Consider the following 12,565-nt stretch of genomic DNA (forward strand, 5'->3'; position numbering starts at 1 on the left):
TTTTCATTCAGAAGATAAATCCCACATGAATACAGTTGAATATTACAGTTTTGTAAGCAATTATTTTATGTGAATTCAGCAAGTCGCTATAATCCCACATCCACTTTATACTGCTACCATCCATGTTACTGACTCGTATGCATTCAGGTGAAGAAGAGGCTCCATATTCCAAACAGAAAGCGAGAAATAGATGTGCCGCTTGTCTTGGCACTGTCGCCAACCTGCAGCAATAAATCACAGACTTGTGCAGATTGCCTGCTGTGCTCAGTGCCAGGGCTCAGGGGCTGCCTAGGATTTCTGTGTTAGCATTTTCACTGTCAGGTTAGTTCAGTACAGCAATGGAGACAGAGCCATGACAATGGGCAATAACCCAATGCCGCCTTTCACATATCATCTTTTATAGAATTGATGTCTATGAATTACGACACTTTACCTTCAAATAAAACAATTTAAAGCAGTATTAAAGTTAAAAACTAACATTTAATATGTTGCAGTTTATCAATACTTAAATGTAGTGACTGCATTTTCCTTGGTTTTCACCAATGCATTTTTTTAATGCATTTTGCTTTTGGTAGAAACACACTACAGTCCATTTAACATGATTTTCTATGGATCTAGTTCACATTTGTGCGTTTTGAGCCAGTGCGTTTTTTTGGAAAGGGTCAGGGACTTTTTTCCTGCAGCAGATTGCGTTTAATAGACTTCAATGGATCCGCACCAAAAATGCAAGTGTTGCGTTTTTTGGGTTTTTTTTGCTAATGGGAAAGTATAACAGTCATGTTCATGTATCGCGACTTTTGTGCGACTTTACACTCTGGCACTCAAGTAGCATCAAAGTTGCATCAAAGTAGTGCAGGAAGGATTGTGTCCAAAGTTGCATGTTAGGGTTAAGGGCTAAAGCTAAATGTTTGGATTAGGGTTAAGGGCTAAAGCTAAATGTTAGGGTTAAGGGCTAGGGTTAGATGTTAGCGTAAGGGTTAGGGTTAGATGTTAGGGTTAAGGGCTAGGGTTAGAGTTAAATGTTAGGGTAAGGATTAAATGTTAGCTCCAGGGTTAGAGATCAGAGTTAGAATTAGGTAGGTTTAGCAGTAATTGTTAGGGTTACAACGCTAACCCTAATTCTATCCCTATCTCTAACCCTTAGCATAAAGGCTTGTACACACTATAAGAAATTTGGGGCAAACATTTTCGTCCAAAGAATTTTCGAACGATTTTCGTATATTGTGTATATACAACTTTGGACGGCTGATTCCGAATTTTTGTGCGAAAATTTCCGAAGGGACAAATTCCAAAATTTTTCTTATATGGAAACGGAACAAACAATTTTTGTTTAATGTGTACCGTTTTCATACGATTTTCGTACAAGAAAAATCAGAAAAGAAAGACTGCGCATGATCAGAAACAATAAACAACAAAAAAAAGCCTTTGTCGTACGAGAATTTTCGTACGAATTGTTGTTTATCGGTTCCGATATACTGTGAATCAATGAGAAAATTCGGACAATTGTTCGTCCGATTTTCGTATAGTGTGTACCCCACTTAACTCTAACCCCCAACCTTAACATTTTACCCTAGCTCTTAACACTAACCCTAACGTTTAACCGTAACCCTGGCCTTTAACCGTAGCCCTTAATCCTAACCCTAACATGAGACTTTGGACACATAAAGCTTCCTGCACTACTTTGATGCTACTTGAGTGCCAGAGAGTATAAAGTTGCATCAAAGTTACATCAAAGTCGCGCTACATGAACAGAGTTGTCATACTTTCCTATTAGCCCAAAAAAAAAAAAAAAGCAAAACGCATCAAAAACGCCTCAAAAAGGAGTGTTCAAAAACGCAAAATGTCCTGGAAGAAAAAATTAACCACAACCTGCATAAATGTGAACCTTGCCTTAGTTTTGCTGGCAACAAAGTTCCAAACTTAGGGTGTTTCCACTCTAGGTGGAGGAAACTTCTTTTGACAGTAGCCATGGTCAGTGCTGAAAAAAGAAACAAGTCCATCTAGTTCAACCAATATAAAAAAAACAAAAAAAACCTACAATCTCATAAACATAGTCCTATACCCACAGTTGATCCAAAAGAAGGCGAAAAACCCCAGCAAAGCATGACTGAATTTGCTATAGTAGGGGGAAAAAAATGCTTCCTGATCCCCCCAAGAGGCAATTAGATTTTCCCTGGATCAACTTTAAACCTTTTAACCTTCAAATGTTAGTACCCATTTAAATTATGTACATTTAGGAAAGAATCCAGGCCTTTTTTAAAGAAGCAATCTACTGAGCTGGCCAGTACTACCTCTGGAGGGAGTCTATTCATTTTCACAGCTCTTACTGTGAAGACACCTTTCCGTATTTGGAGATGAAACCTCTTTTCCTCTAGATGTAAAGAGTGCCCCCTTGTCCTCTGTGATGACCTTAACCGCTTCCGGACCGTCCACCGCACACATACTGCGACAGGGCGGCCTGGCTGCGCGAAACAACGTACCTGTATGTTGTTTCCTTCTCTGTGCGTGGGTCGTGCACTGCCGGAGGTCCACTCCCACTGTGAATGGACACAGCAGGAGCCAATCAGCAGGTCCGGCAACCGCGATGGCCACCAGGACCCGCCAATCATTCGCTGGAGAGACAGAATGGCGGTAAACAAGGCAGACCGTTGTTCTGTCAGACAGGAAGAGAGAAATCTTGTGTTCCTGCTAATCAGAAACAAAGATGTCTTTCTTCCTGGAATCAGTCGATCCCCCACATTGTTAGAAAGCACTCCTTAGGAGCACACTTAACCCTCTGATTGCCCTTGATGTTAACCCCTTTTCAGCCAGTGTCCTTTATACAGTGACAGTACTTTTTTTTTAGCACCGATCACTGTATTAGTGTCACTGGTCAACAAAAAGTGTCCAGTTTCTCCGCCGTAATGTCGCAGTCCCACTAAAAATCGCTGATCCCTGCCATTACTACAGTAGTAAAAATAAAAATGCCATAAAAATATCCCATAGTTTGTAGACGCGATAACTTTTGCGCAAACCAATCTATATATGCTAATTGGAATTTTTTTACCAAAAATACGTAGCAGAATACATATTGACCTAAATTGATGAAGAAATTCGATTTTTTTACATATTTTATTGGGTATGTTTTATAACAGAAAGTTAAATATATTGTGTTTTTTTTTTTTCAAAATTGTTGGGCTTTTTTTGTTTATAGCGCAAAAAATAAATACCACAGAGGTGATCAAATGCCACCAAAAGAAAGCTCTATTCGTGGGAAAAAAAGGACATCAATTCTGTTTGGGTACAGCGTTGCACGACCGTGCAATTGTCAGTTAAAGTAACACAGTGCCATATGGCCTGGTCATGAAGGGGCTGAAGTCGTTAAAGTGAATAACTCAACACCAAGTTCACTATATGGACCCCTTATATATTTGTACATGTTGATCATATCCCCCCTTAATCTCCTCTTCGCAAGAGTGAATACATTCAGTTCCTCTAATCTTTCCTCATAGCCGAGTTCCGCCATGCCTCTTATCAGTTTGGTTGCCCTTCTCTGCACTTTCTCCTATTCCCTAATATCCTTTTTGATAACTGGTGCCCAAAACTTCAGCAGTTACAACAACAGTTTTTTTTTCCTTTGGGATAAAGGTTTTACATAAATGAATAAAAGCGGATCTTTGTAAGCACCCCTGCAAGTGTTAAATGTCTCAACCCTCTAACTGCCACTTTTGCTTGACAGCTTGCTCTGTTAAAGCTGTTGTAGACCACTGCACTTTTTTCTTACCTGTGCCGCGATGACGTCACTGGTCACGGCACATGGCTCTGAAGAAACGGCAAGCGCAATCGTTCCATCAGAGCGCATGCACCAGTAAATTCACTGACTCCATATACAGTAAATATCTCCTAAACAGAGCACGTTTAGGAGATATTTACACTACCTATAGGTAAGCCTTATTATAGGCTTACCTATAGGTAAAACTTAAAGATGGATGTTTACTTCTTCTTTAACCACTTGCCGACTGCCTTTCGCATATATACTGCGGCAAGATGGCTCGGCTGTGCAAACCGACATACCCGTGCGTCGGTCTGTGCATGTGTCCTGCCGGCCACCCACGATCACGGTGAAGAGAGACAGAATGGGGATCTGCCTATCTAAACAAGGCGGATCCCTGTTCTGACAGGGGAGGAGAGAGAGATCAGCTGTTCCCAGTGATCAGAAACAGCGATCTCTCTCTACTCCCAGTGAGCCCATCCCCCTGACAGTTAGAAACACATCCCTAGGGAACACTTAAAGCGGAGTTCCAATAAAAAAAAATTAAAAGTCAGCAGCTACAAATACTGCAGCTGCTGATTTTTAATAATCGGACACTCACCTGTCCAGCAATGCGGGGGGACGAAACCCCGCTTGTCTCCCCCTCCTCTCTGCGGCGCCAGCATTGTCACTGTGGGCGCCCGGCTGTGGCTTCACAGCTGGGCACACACTGCGTGTGCGCTGTGACTGGTCGGGCAATCATCTGGGACCTGTGACGTGTCCCAGATGATTGCCAAGTGGGAGGGGGGAGAGGTGAACTCCCTTCTGGCGCCGCGGAGCGCCAGGAGGAAGTGGGAGCTGAAACCCGCTATCCGTTCCCCCCCCCCCCAAAAAAAAATTACATGCTAAATGTGGCATGTCAGGGGGTCACCTTCCCTTAAAGCGGAAGTTCCATTTTTGGGTGGAACTCCGCTTTAACCCTTTGATCGCCCCCTAGTGTTAACCCTTTCCCTGCCAGTGCCATTTATACAGTGATCAGTGCATTTTTATAGCACTGATCACTGTATTGTTGTCACTGGTCACTAAAAAGTGTCACTTAGGGTCAAATTTGTCTGCCGCAATATCGCAGTCCCGCTAAAAATCGCTGATCCCCACCATTACTAGTAAAAACAATAAAAAATAAATAAAAAGTCCCTAAATCTTTTCCCTATTTTGTAGATGCTATAACTTTTGGATTCACTTCTCCTCCCTTTTTCTCTTGAATATGCACTAGACACTTTTATAAACACTGGCTGCTACAAAGACTCTTAAAAATACACAGTATATGTACAGCTACGTAATTCCCAGATTTGTATAGCTTTATAATTTTTTATTTTAAGTTCTTCGCTGTGTTTTATTCTTTGTATATTTATAATTATGTTTCATTAGTATGTAGCACCATGGTCCTGTGAGATATGACATTTTGTTCTACCGTATGTCCTCATGTGTAGTAGAATGACAATAAAGCTTGTCTTTTGACTTTTGCGCAAACCAATCCATATACACTTATTGCGATTTTTTTTTTTTTTTTAACCTAAAATATGTAGCAGAATACGTATTGGCCTAAACGGATGAATGAATTTGTTTTCCTTATATTTTTTTGGATATGTATTATAGCAAAAAGTAAAAAAAATTGTTTTTTTTTTTTTTTTTCAAAATTGTCTTTTTTGTTCATAGCGCAAAAAATAAAAACTGCAGAGGTGATCAAATACCACCAAAAGAAAGCTCAATTTATGGGAAAAAAAGGACATCAATGTTGTTTTGTTACAACATCGCACACCCGCACAATTTTCAGTTAAAACGACGCAGTGCCATATCGCAAAAAATGGCCTGGTCATTAAGGGGGTAAATCGTTCCGGGGCTGAAGTGGTTAAAGGAAGTTGAAAAATAACACTTACTGGCCTGAATTAACAGATGAAGATAAAGTAATAAACATCTAAATAAAGAAAACTAATTCAGCCATCACATCTAAGTAAAAACTGAGTGGAGGGTAAAAATGACACAACGGCTACACCTATATATAATAATTGGACTCAGGAGGAAAAATCGTGATGATAATTCCTCATATAAGCCATCACATGCCGTCACCTCATTAAGTGTCTTCCTAAGAAGTCTGAGGTGTGTTCCTCTAAATTAGGGTAAGCATATAAAAAGGGAGAAAGGAACAGGCAAATGTATTAAAAATATAAAGTATTTATTACAAAAATTCACTTAACACTAATCACTTTTAAATGGTATGACATACCTCCACCAAAATATAATAAAATTAGACAACGTTGCCTTAAGACACAGATGGCCATCTGTGTCTTAAAGTGGTTGTAAAAAAAATCCTAAAAAAAAAAAACCTGCAAGACAAAGGCATAATGAGCTAGTATGAATAGCATACTAGCTCATTATGAGTTACTTACCTGAGATCGAAGGGGGTTACTTCCGGGTTATCGTGGCTCCGACGCTGTGATTGGCCGGAGCCGCAATGACGTCACTCCCGCGCATGTGCGTGGGAGCCGCCGGTAATGGCACAGTACGCACAGTAACGTGCTTCAGTTTGCTTAAGTGCGCATGTGCCGATGACGTCGGCACATGCAAATACAGGGATATCTCCTAAACCATACAGGTTTAGGAGATATCCAGTGTAGCTACAGGTAAGCCTAATTATAGGCTTGCCTGTAGTATAAAGTAGTTGTAAAGGGTTTACAACCACTTTAAGGCAATGTTGTTTATTTTATTATATTTTGGTGGAGGTATGTCGTACCATTTAAAAGTGATTAGTGTTACGTGAATTTTTGTAATAAATACTTTATATTTTTTGATAAATTTGCCTGTTCCTTTCTGAAGAATGGCTTTGGGAAATTCTTCCAACCCCGCTTTTTTCCACATCTAAGAATTAGTAAGCTGCAATATAATTTATTCCTGTTTTGGGATTTAATATCACTTTAAATACATACTGTTATCTGCAAATGTTTTTTGCGTCTTTAATAGTGGTCCTCTGAAGTGCCTAATATTTGATTTCTTATACAGATTCTTTTTTTTAAAGTATGCAATAAGCGCTCATTCAGACTAGTGAAACCTTCAATTTCTAATTGTTCATGGTACATTCCTCTTTGCACATATTAAAGAGACCCTGTCACCAACTTAAAAAATGCAGATGCTGAGACACAACAGTGGCGCCATTGGCTCCCACTGTTGTCAGGGGCAGGGCCGGGCCACAGCGCCATGTCTGAACGGACACAGGGAGCTGTGCCTCGGCTCGGGTTCCCCCATAGCAACCTGCTTGCTGTGGGGGCACTCGAGAGGAGGGAGGCGCCAGGAGCATAGAAGAGGGACCCAAGAAGAGGAGGAGCGGGGCTGCTCTGTGCAAAAACAACTGCACGGTGAAGGTAAGTATAACATGTTTGTTATTTTTATTGAAAAAACGAGACTTTACAATCACTTTATCTAAAATATTATTGCAGAATAGACATGTAATGTCAATGATACAGAGCATCAATGACGTAAAGGCTTTAAAACTGCTCTGTTACATAATGACATCAGTGCCTTTATTTACAGCATTATACTGTGATGGTGCATTGTGTTTTGATGATGCATTCCCAGGGGATGAGGTCATGATACACTGGGATCACAAGAAATATGTTGAATGATGCTGGGTTTCTTTTGGCCTGAAAAAAGAGGTGAGTCTGCAGGCAACAGCAGTGGGAAGAAGGTGAATATTGCAGCAGGAGCTCAATTTTTATTTTATATAGTGCTGGCCTGTCTACTTTTTTCCTAGAGTTGGGCTTTAAACGGGTGATAGTTTTTTCTTTTATCTTAATGGGCTTTATTCTGCACAGAAAGTAATGTGAGCGCACAGTGAAAAATAAAAAGTAACTATGCTATTGGGGGCCCCCTGTCCTTAGGAGCCCACAAGCTACTGCAACCTCTGCTTCCCCTAGAAATAGTAGCATACATGTGCATGTGAACAAAACACACACAAATGTACAAACTATATCACACAGTGCTTGCACCTTTTTAGTGTGCTTTTTTTTTTTTTTTTTATCGATCTAAAATATACTTCTATACCTACTTTTTCAAAGCAACCTGAGAGATCCTATATGTCTTACTTGACAAGTTCTCTTTAGAGTACACAAATACAGTAATGGTGCTTTCCTCGGTAAAGGCATCTTTGGCAGATGCATTGCGATGTGTGGCATACTAAAAGCAATGATTGATTACATAATGGAGGAGCTGACGTCTCACTTTTCCCATGTAGGTTACAGAGAAGGATTGCTCTGGAAGAGGGGACGTGACAATGGACAGTTCCTCTGCAGGAAATTTGTGCTGTCAGAACGGGAAGGAGCCTTAAAATACTTTAACAAAAATGATGTGAGTATATTCATTATGCATGCTAAATACTGTATGTCCAATAATGTGTGTGCAGAAAATAAAGATAAAAATCAAGTTATATTTGTTAAATGCTTATGGTGTCTTCATATATATATATATATATATATATATATATATATATATATATATATATATATATATATATATATATATATATATATATACTTTTGGATTGACTCCCTTTCCTGAACCCCAACAATCCACGGGATTCCAGTTATTTTGTTGTTTTTATTCTCAGTGCAGTTACATAACCCCCCCCCCCAACACATCGTTATCCTATACTTACCTGTCCTTGCTCCTTTGTAGACCTTTACCGTGCAGCCCATTAGGAAATACACAGGTTTCTCCCAATAAGTCCCTCCATTCCTTTCTATGGAAAGGCTGTGCACCACTGGGCCTTAAAAATAGTATTCAGCCATAACTTCATGTTCTTGGGTTCTTCACTTTAGAAGGGATATGAAAAACCAGAGAAATACGAGCACCCATAAATGGGCCCAATACATGAGCAGTGCTCAGGAAAGGCTTGTACTATTTAGAGACTGGTCATAAATTTACTGCTACAAGGGCTCCAGCAATACCGAGGAAGAACAGTTGTTTTCCCATGTGTAATGTAAACTGACAAAAAGTAAGTAAAGGGGATGAGCTCTTTTTAAGCCCCTAGCCTCATGGGCACAGACAGATCTGCCCAGGATGCAATGAAGCTGTGTAATGAGACTGTCGGTTAAGCCCCTGGTTTCCTACCAGAGAGTACTTTTTTGAGTCCCCTGCATAAAAGAAATGCAAGTACTGTATCAAAGGAAATTGTAACAGCCATGTACAGGGCCAGCACATATATATACAGTATAGATAGATCAGTGGCAGGCGAATTGCTCCTTACAGCCCTGTTACATTTTGGCATAGGTCTGTATACAAATGTGCCAATATTTTTGCTGTCTGATAGAATAGTTATGGTCTGTTATTGGTATAAAGCTGCCATACATTAGTCAGCGTTTTTCATTCAACCAGTGGGCTCTCCCTGATGATCTGTTGAAACTGAGACTTCCCCGCTATGAGAATAAACCAATCAGCACGGCAGACTATAGCCTGCAGCGCTTATTGAGCTGCTAAAATCAGACAGTGTGGTTGTACCAAAGTCGATTGGTAGATCAACTTCTGTTCAACCTTAGTGCCCATGCATGGATCGAAACTCAGTTAGTCCCTGCTGAACCGAACAAATTTTGAGCCATGTATGGCCAGCTTTAGGGCTGGGGCTATGGTTGGGTTAGGGTTAAGGGCTGGCTAGGGGATTATAATTAGTGTTTAGGTTATTTCTTTAGAGTAAATGGATACGTGTTAGGGTTTATATTAAAGGTCAGTTTTAATAGTTAAAATAAGTGTTCAAAGTTAGGGTCCAGCTATGGTTTAGAGTTTATTTAGGGATTTGGTAATTTTTAGGCCCCTTTCACATGACTGTTCAGATCAGGTCTGCCTGTCAGTTTTTTAGGCAGACCTGATCAGACAGTCTATTCATCCATATGGACTTCTGTCCGTTTACACCCATATGCCCCTGATCCAATCCTTTAGTAAACAAACAGAAGGGAATACGTTCTCTTCCATGTAGGTGAATTGGAGGTAGTCGGGTATAAACGGACAGAGGTTTGTTGACATCTGGCTGCACATAGAGTAGAAGGGGCTCTGTCCATGTCCATTCCACATAAACTGAGTGTACATGGACCTGTCACCTGCCCCTTCTGATCAGCAGGGGATCTATGGGCAGATCCCCTGCTCATTTGAACGGAGTCCTCCCCAAGTGAAAGGGGCCTTAAGGTAAAGTTAGGAAATAAGCATTTGCAACAGGTTATAGTGGTGACTGCCAGTACCATCAACGTAAATTATTACAGGAACTACCTGACCAGACTATCAGTTAAATTAGAACTATGGATAAAAGTAAATCATACTAACAGTATCTCACAAAAGTGAGTACACCTCTCACATTTTTGTAAATAGTTTATTATATGTTTTCATGTGACAACACTGAAGAAATAAAATAGGGGAGTGACTCCCGCGCTGTCAAATTTTGAACTAGGGGTACACTGCAGCAAGCACCTGATAAACTGATCCTAAACAGAAAAAATGGGGTGAAATGAATATATGATGGTGTAGCGCTGTGTAAATGCTGATATGCTAAAGATATGTGCAGTAGAGAACAACGTAAGTGTTATATTATTAAGTGAGAAATGCCACAAATAAAGAGTGGTAATTGAAAGTGGAGGCTGAATCCAAAACATATAATGAACATCAAACAGTTAAATGGTAAACAAGTGAAACAAAGTATCAAAAGTCCAACGTGCACAACTAAGTATAGGATATGTAAGTGCAATCCAAACAAATTTGAAACAATCCAACTGTTAGAAGATGTGATTCAAAAAAAATATTGTGACAGTCTAGAGATTCTTTCAAAATGCAAAGCAGATCCCTCCACCGTGAAACAACAAAAGGTGGTGCCTGGCTAATCCTCTGTGATAGCACATATGTGTGGGCAAGCCCCTCACTTTACTTCCGTAAGGTTACAACATGAATAAATCATCGGCAGCGGTCTTCAGAGGATCCCTCTTGGTTATGAATGAGGCTTCCTTCACTAATATGCTCGATATGCAGGAGTTAAAAATAGGAAAGCAATGTGCCCATAGCGTAATCCAGTTAAAAATGTATTTATTGCAGCAAACAAAAAAGAGATACACTCATTTTTAAAGTATAAAAAACCGGCAGCAATCCATGAGCGCCAAGCTCATTTACTTCTGTCCAATCCTGGTAATACCTATTGCTCCAATCCCGACGCGTATCATCACATCACGTGACTTCATCAGGGGATGACAATAGGCTGTAATTACTGTCCTTAAATAGTGTGTTAAATTAAATTGACGGCGGCCATTTTCATGTGGTCCGCCATTGAAATGTATGGTGTCAGACATTTTACCTTAGTCTCCCGTAGGATAACATTAGGTGGCCATTTTCTGTTGGTTTCTGCATATATTAGCATTGTGGGGGCCGTGCTCAGCTGGTCTCCATGTAAACTAACACCAAACAAACAATGGCAAGGCGATATGGAGGCTAAAAGTGGTCTGGGCACGTAGGTAATAGTTAAAAAATCAATCAAAAAACACCCCAAGACTGGGAAAAAATGTGCATATAGATATCTAGGATGGACATGGAACAAAAACGCACTTAACCTAAAGCGGGGCATAAGAAGATAGCAGCCCCAGGAATACCAGGAATGACGCAAGGGACAATATTGAGATAGCATACATGAATGCCAATAGCAAAAAAGAATAAATACAATGTGACATTACTATCGCAAAAGACAAGAGAGACAAATAGTAAAAATTGTAAAAAATCTATAAGTAGGTAATGCAGGGATATGTAAAGTAGTAGGAGAAGGATATTGCTTTGAGATGTAAAAAATATATAAAATGGCTACAAATCATTAATAAACAGTTTAAATCAAATTCAATATTAAGTCCATTGGGTGAGAAAGTATCCATTACAAAAGATCCATTTAGATTCTACTTGGCTAAGGGTTCTCATCTTGTGACCCCCTCGCCAAGGTCGTGTATAGGGTACAATCCCCCAAAATTTTAAATGCGTGGGATTTTTATTGTAACATTTAGCAAAGTGTCTAGACACACTGTGTTTGTCATAACTGTTTAGTATATTCTGTACATGTTCTTTTGAACGGATTCTTAACAGTCTTTTAGTACGGCCAATATACTGTAAACCACAGCTACATTCTCATGCCCCGTACACACGGTCGGACATTGATCGGACATTCCGACAACAAATTCCATGGATTTTTTCCGACGGATGTTGGCTCAAACTTGTCTTGCATACACACGGTCACACAAAGTTGTCGGAAACTCAGATCGTTCTGAACGCAGTGACGTAAAACATGTACGTCGGGACTATAAACGGGGCAGTAGCCAATAGCTTTCATCTCTTTATTTATTCTGAGCATGCGTGGCACTTTGTGCGTCGGATTTGTGTACACACGATCGGAAATTCTGACAACGGATTTTGTTGTCGGAAAATTTTATAGCAAGCTCTCAAACTTTGTGTGTCGGAAAATCTGATGGAAAATGTGTGATGGAGCCTACACACGATCGGAATTTCCGACAACAAGGTCCTATCACACATTTTCCGTCGGAAAATCCGACCGTGTGTACGGGGCATAAGGCATAGACTGCTCCTTTAGTATTGCACCCAATAAATAACTTTATATCATAGATGGTGTCATTACTGGTAGATTTAAAATGGAGTTTCTTTTAATTAGGACGTGTCATTCGAGTGCATGCAAAACACCTTTTGCATGGATAAAAGCCTTTACCGGTAAAGAATGTGGAACACTTTTTTGGAGGATCTATCACACTTTCCACTAATTGG

General features: G+C 40.0%; 1 protein-coding gene across 1 annotated transcript in view; it reads left to right on the forward strand.

The window, feature by feature from the left end:
- The window catches only part of ADAP1 (ArfGAP with dual PH domains 1), a 387,735-nt gene that overhangs the window by 332,269 nt on the left and 42,901 nt on the right, over nucleotides 1-12,565 (forward strand). The window contains exon 5 of the mRNA XM_073636836.1: nucleotides 8,016-8,128. Within this exon, the coding sequence (XP_073492937.1) occupies nucleotides 8,016-8,128 (113 nt within the window). The remainder of the gene's footprint in view (nucleotides 1-8,015; nucleotides 8,129-12,565) is intronic.

Source organism: Aquarana catesbeiana, linkage group LG06, assembly GCF_042186555.1.
Source record: "Aquarana catesbeiana isolate 2022-GZ linkage group LG06, ASM4218655v1, whole genome shotgun sequence".
Taxonomy (NCBI): domain Eukaryota; kingdom Metazoa; phylum Chordata; class Amphibia; order Anura; family Ranidae; genus Aquarana; species Aquarana catesbeiana.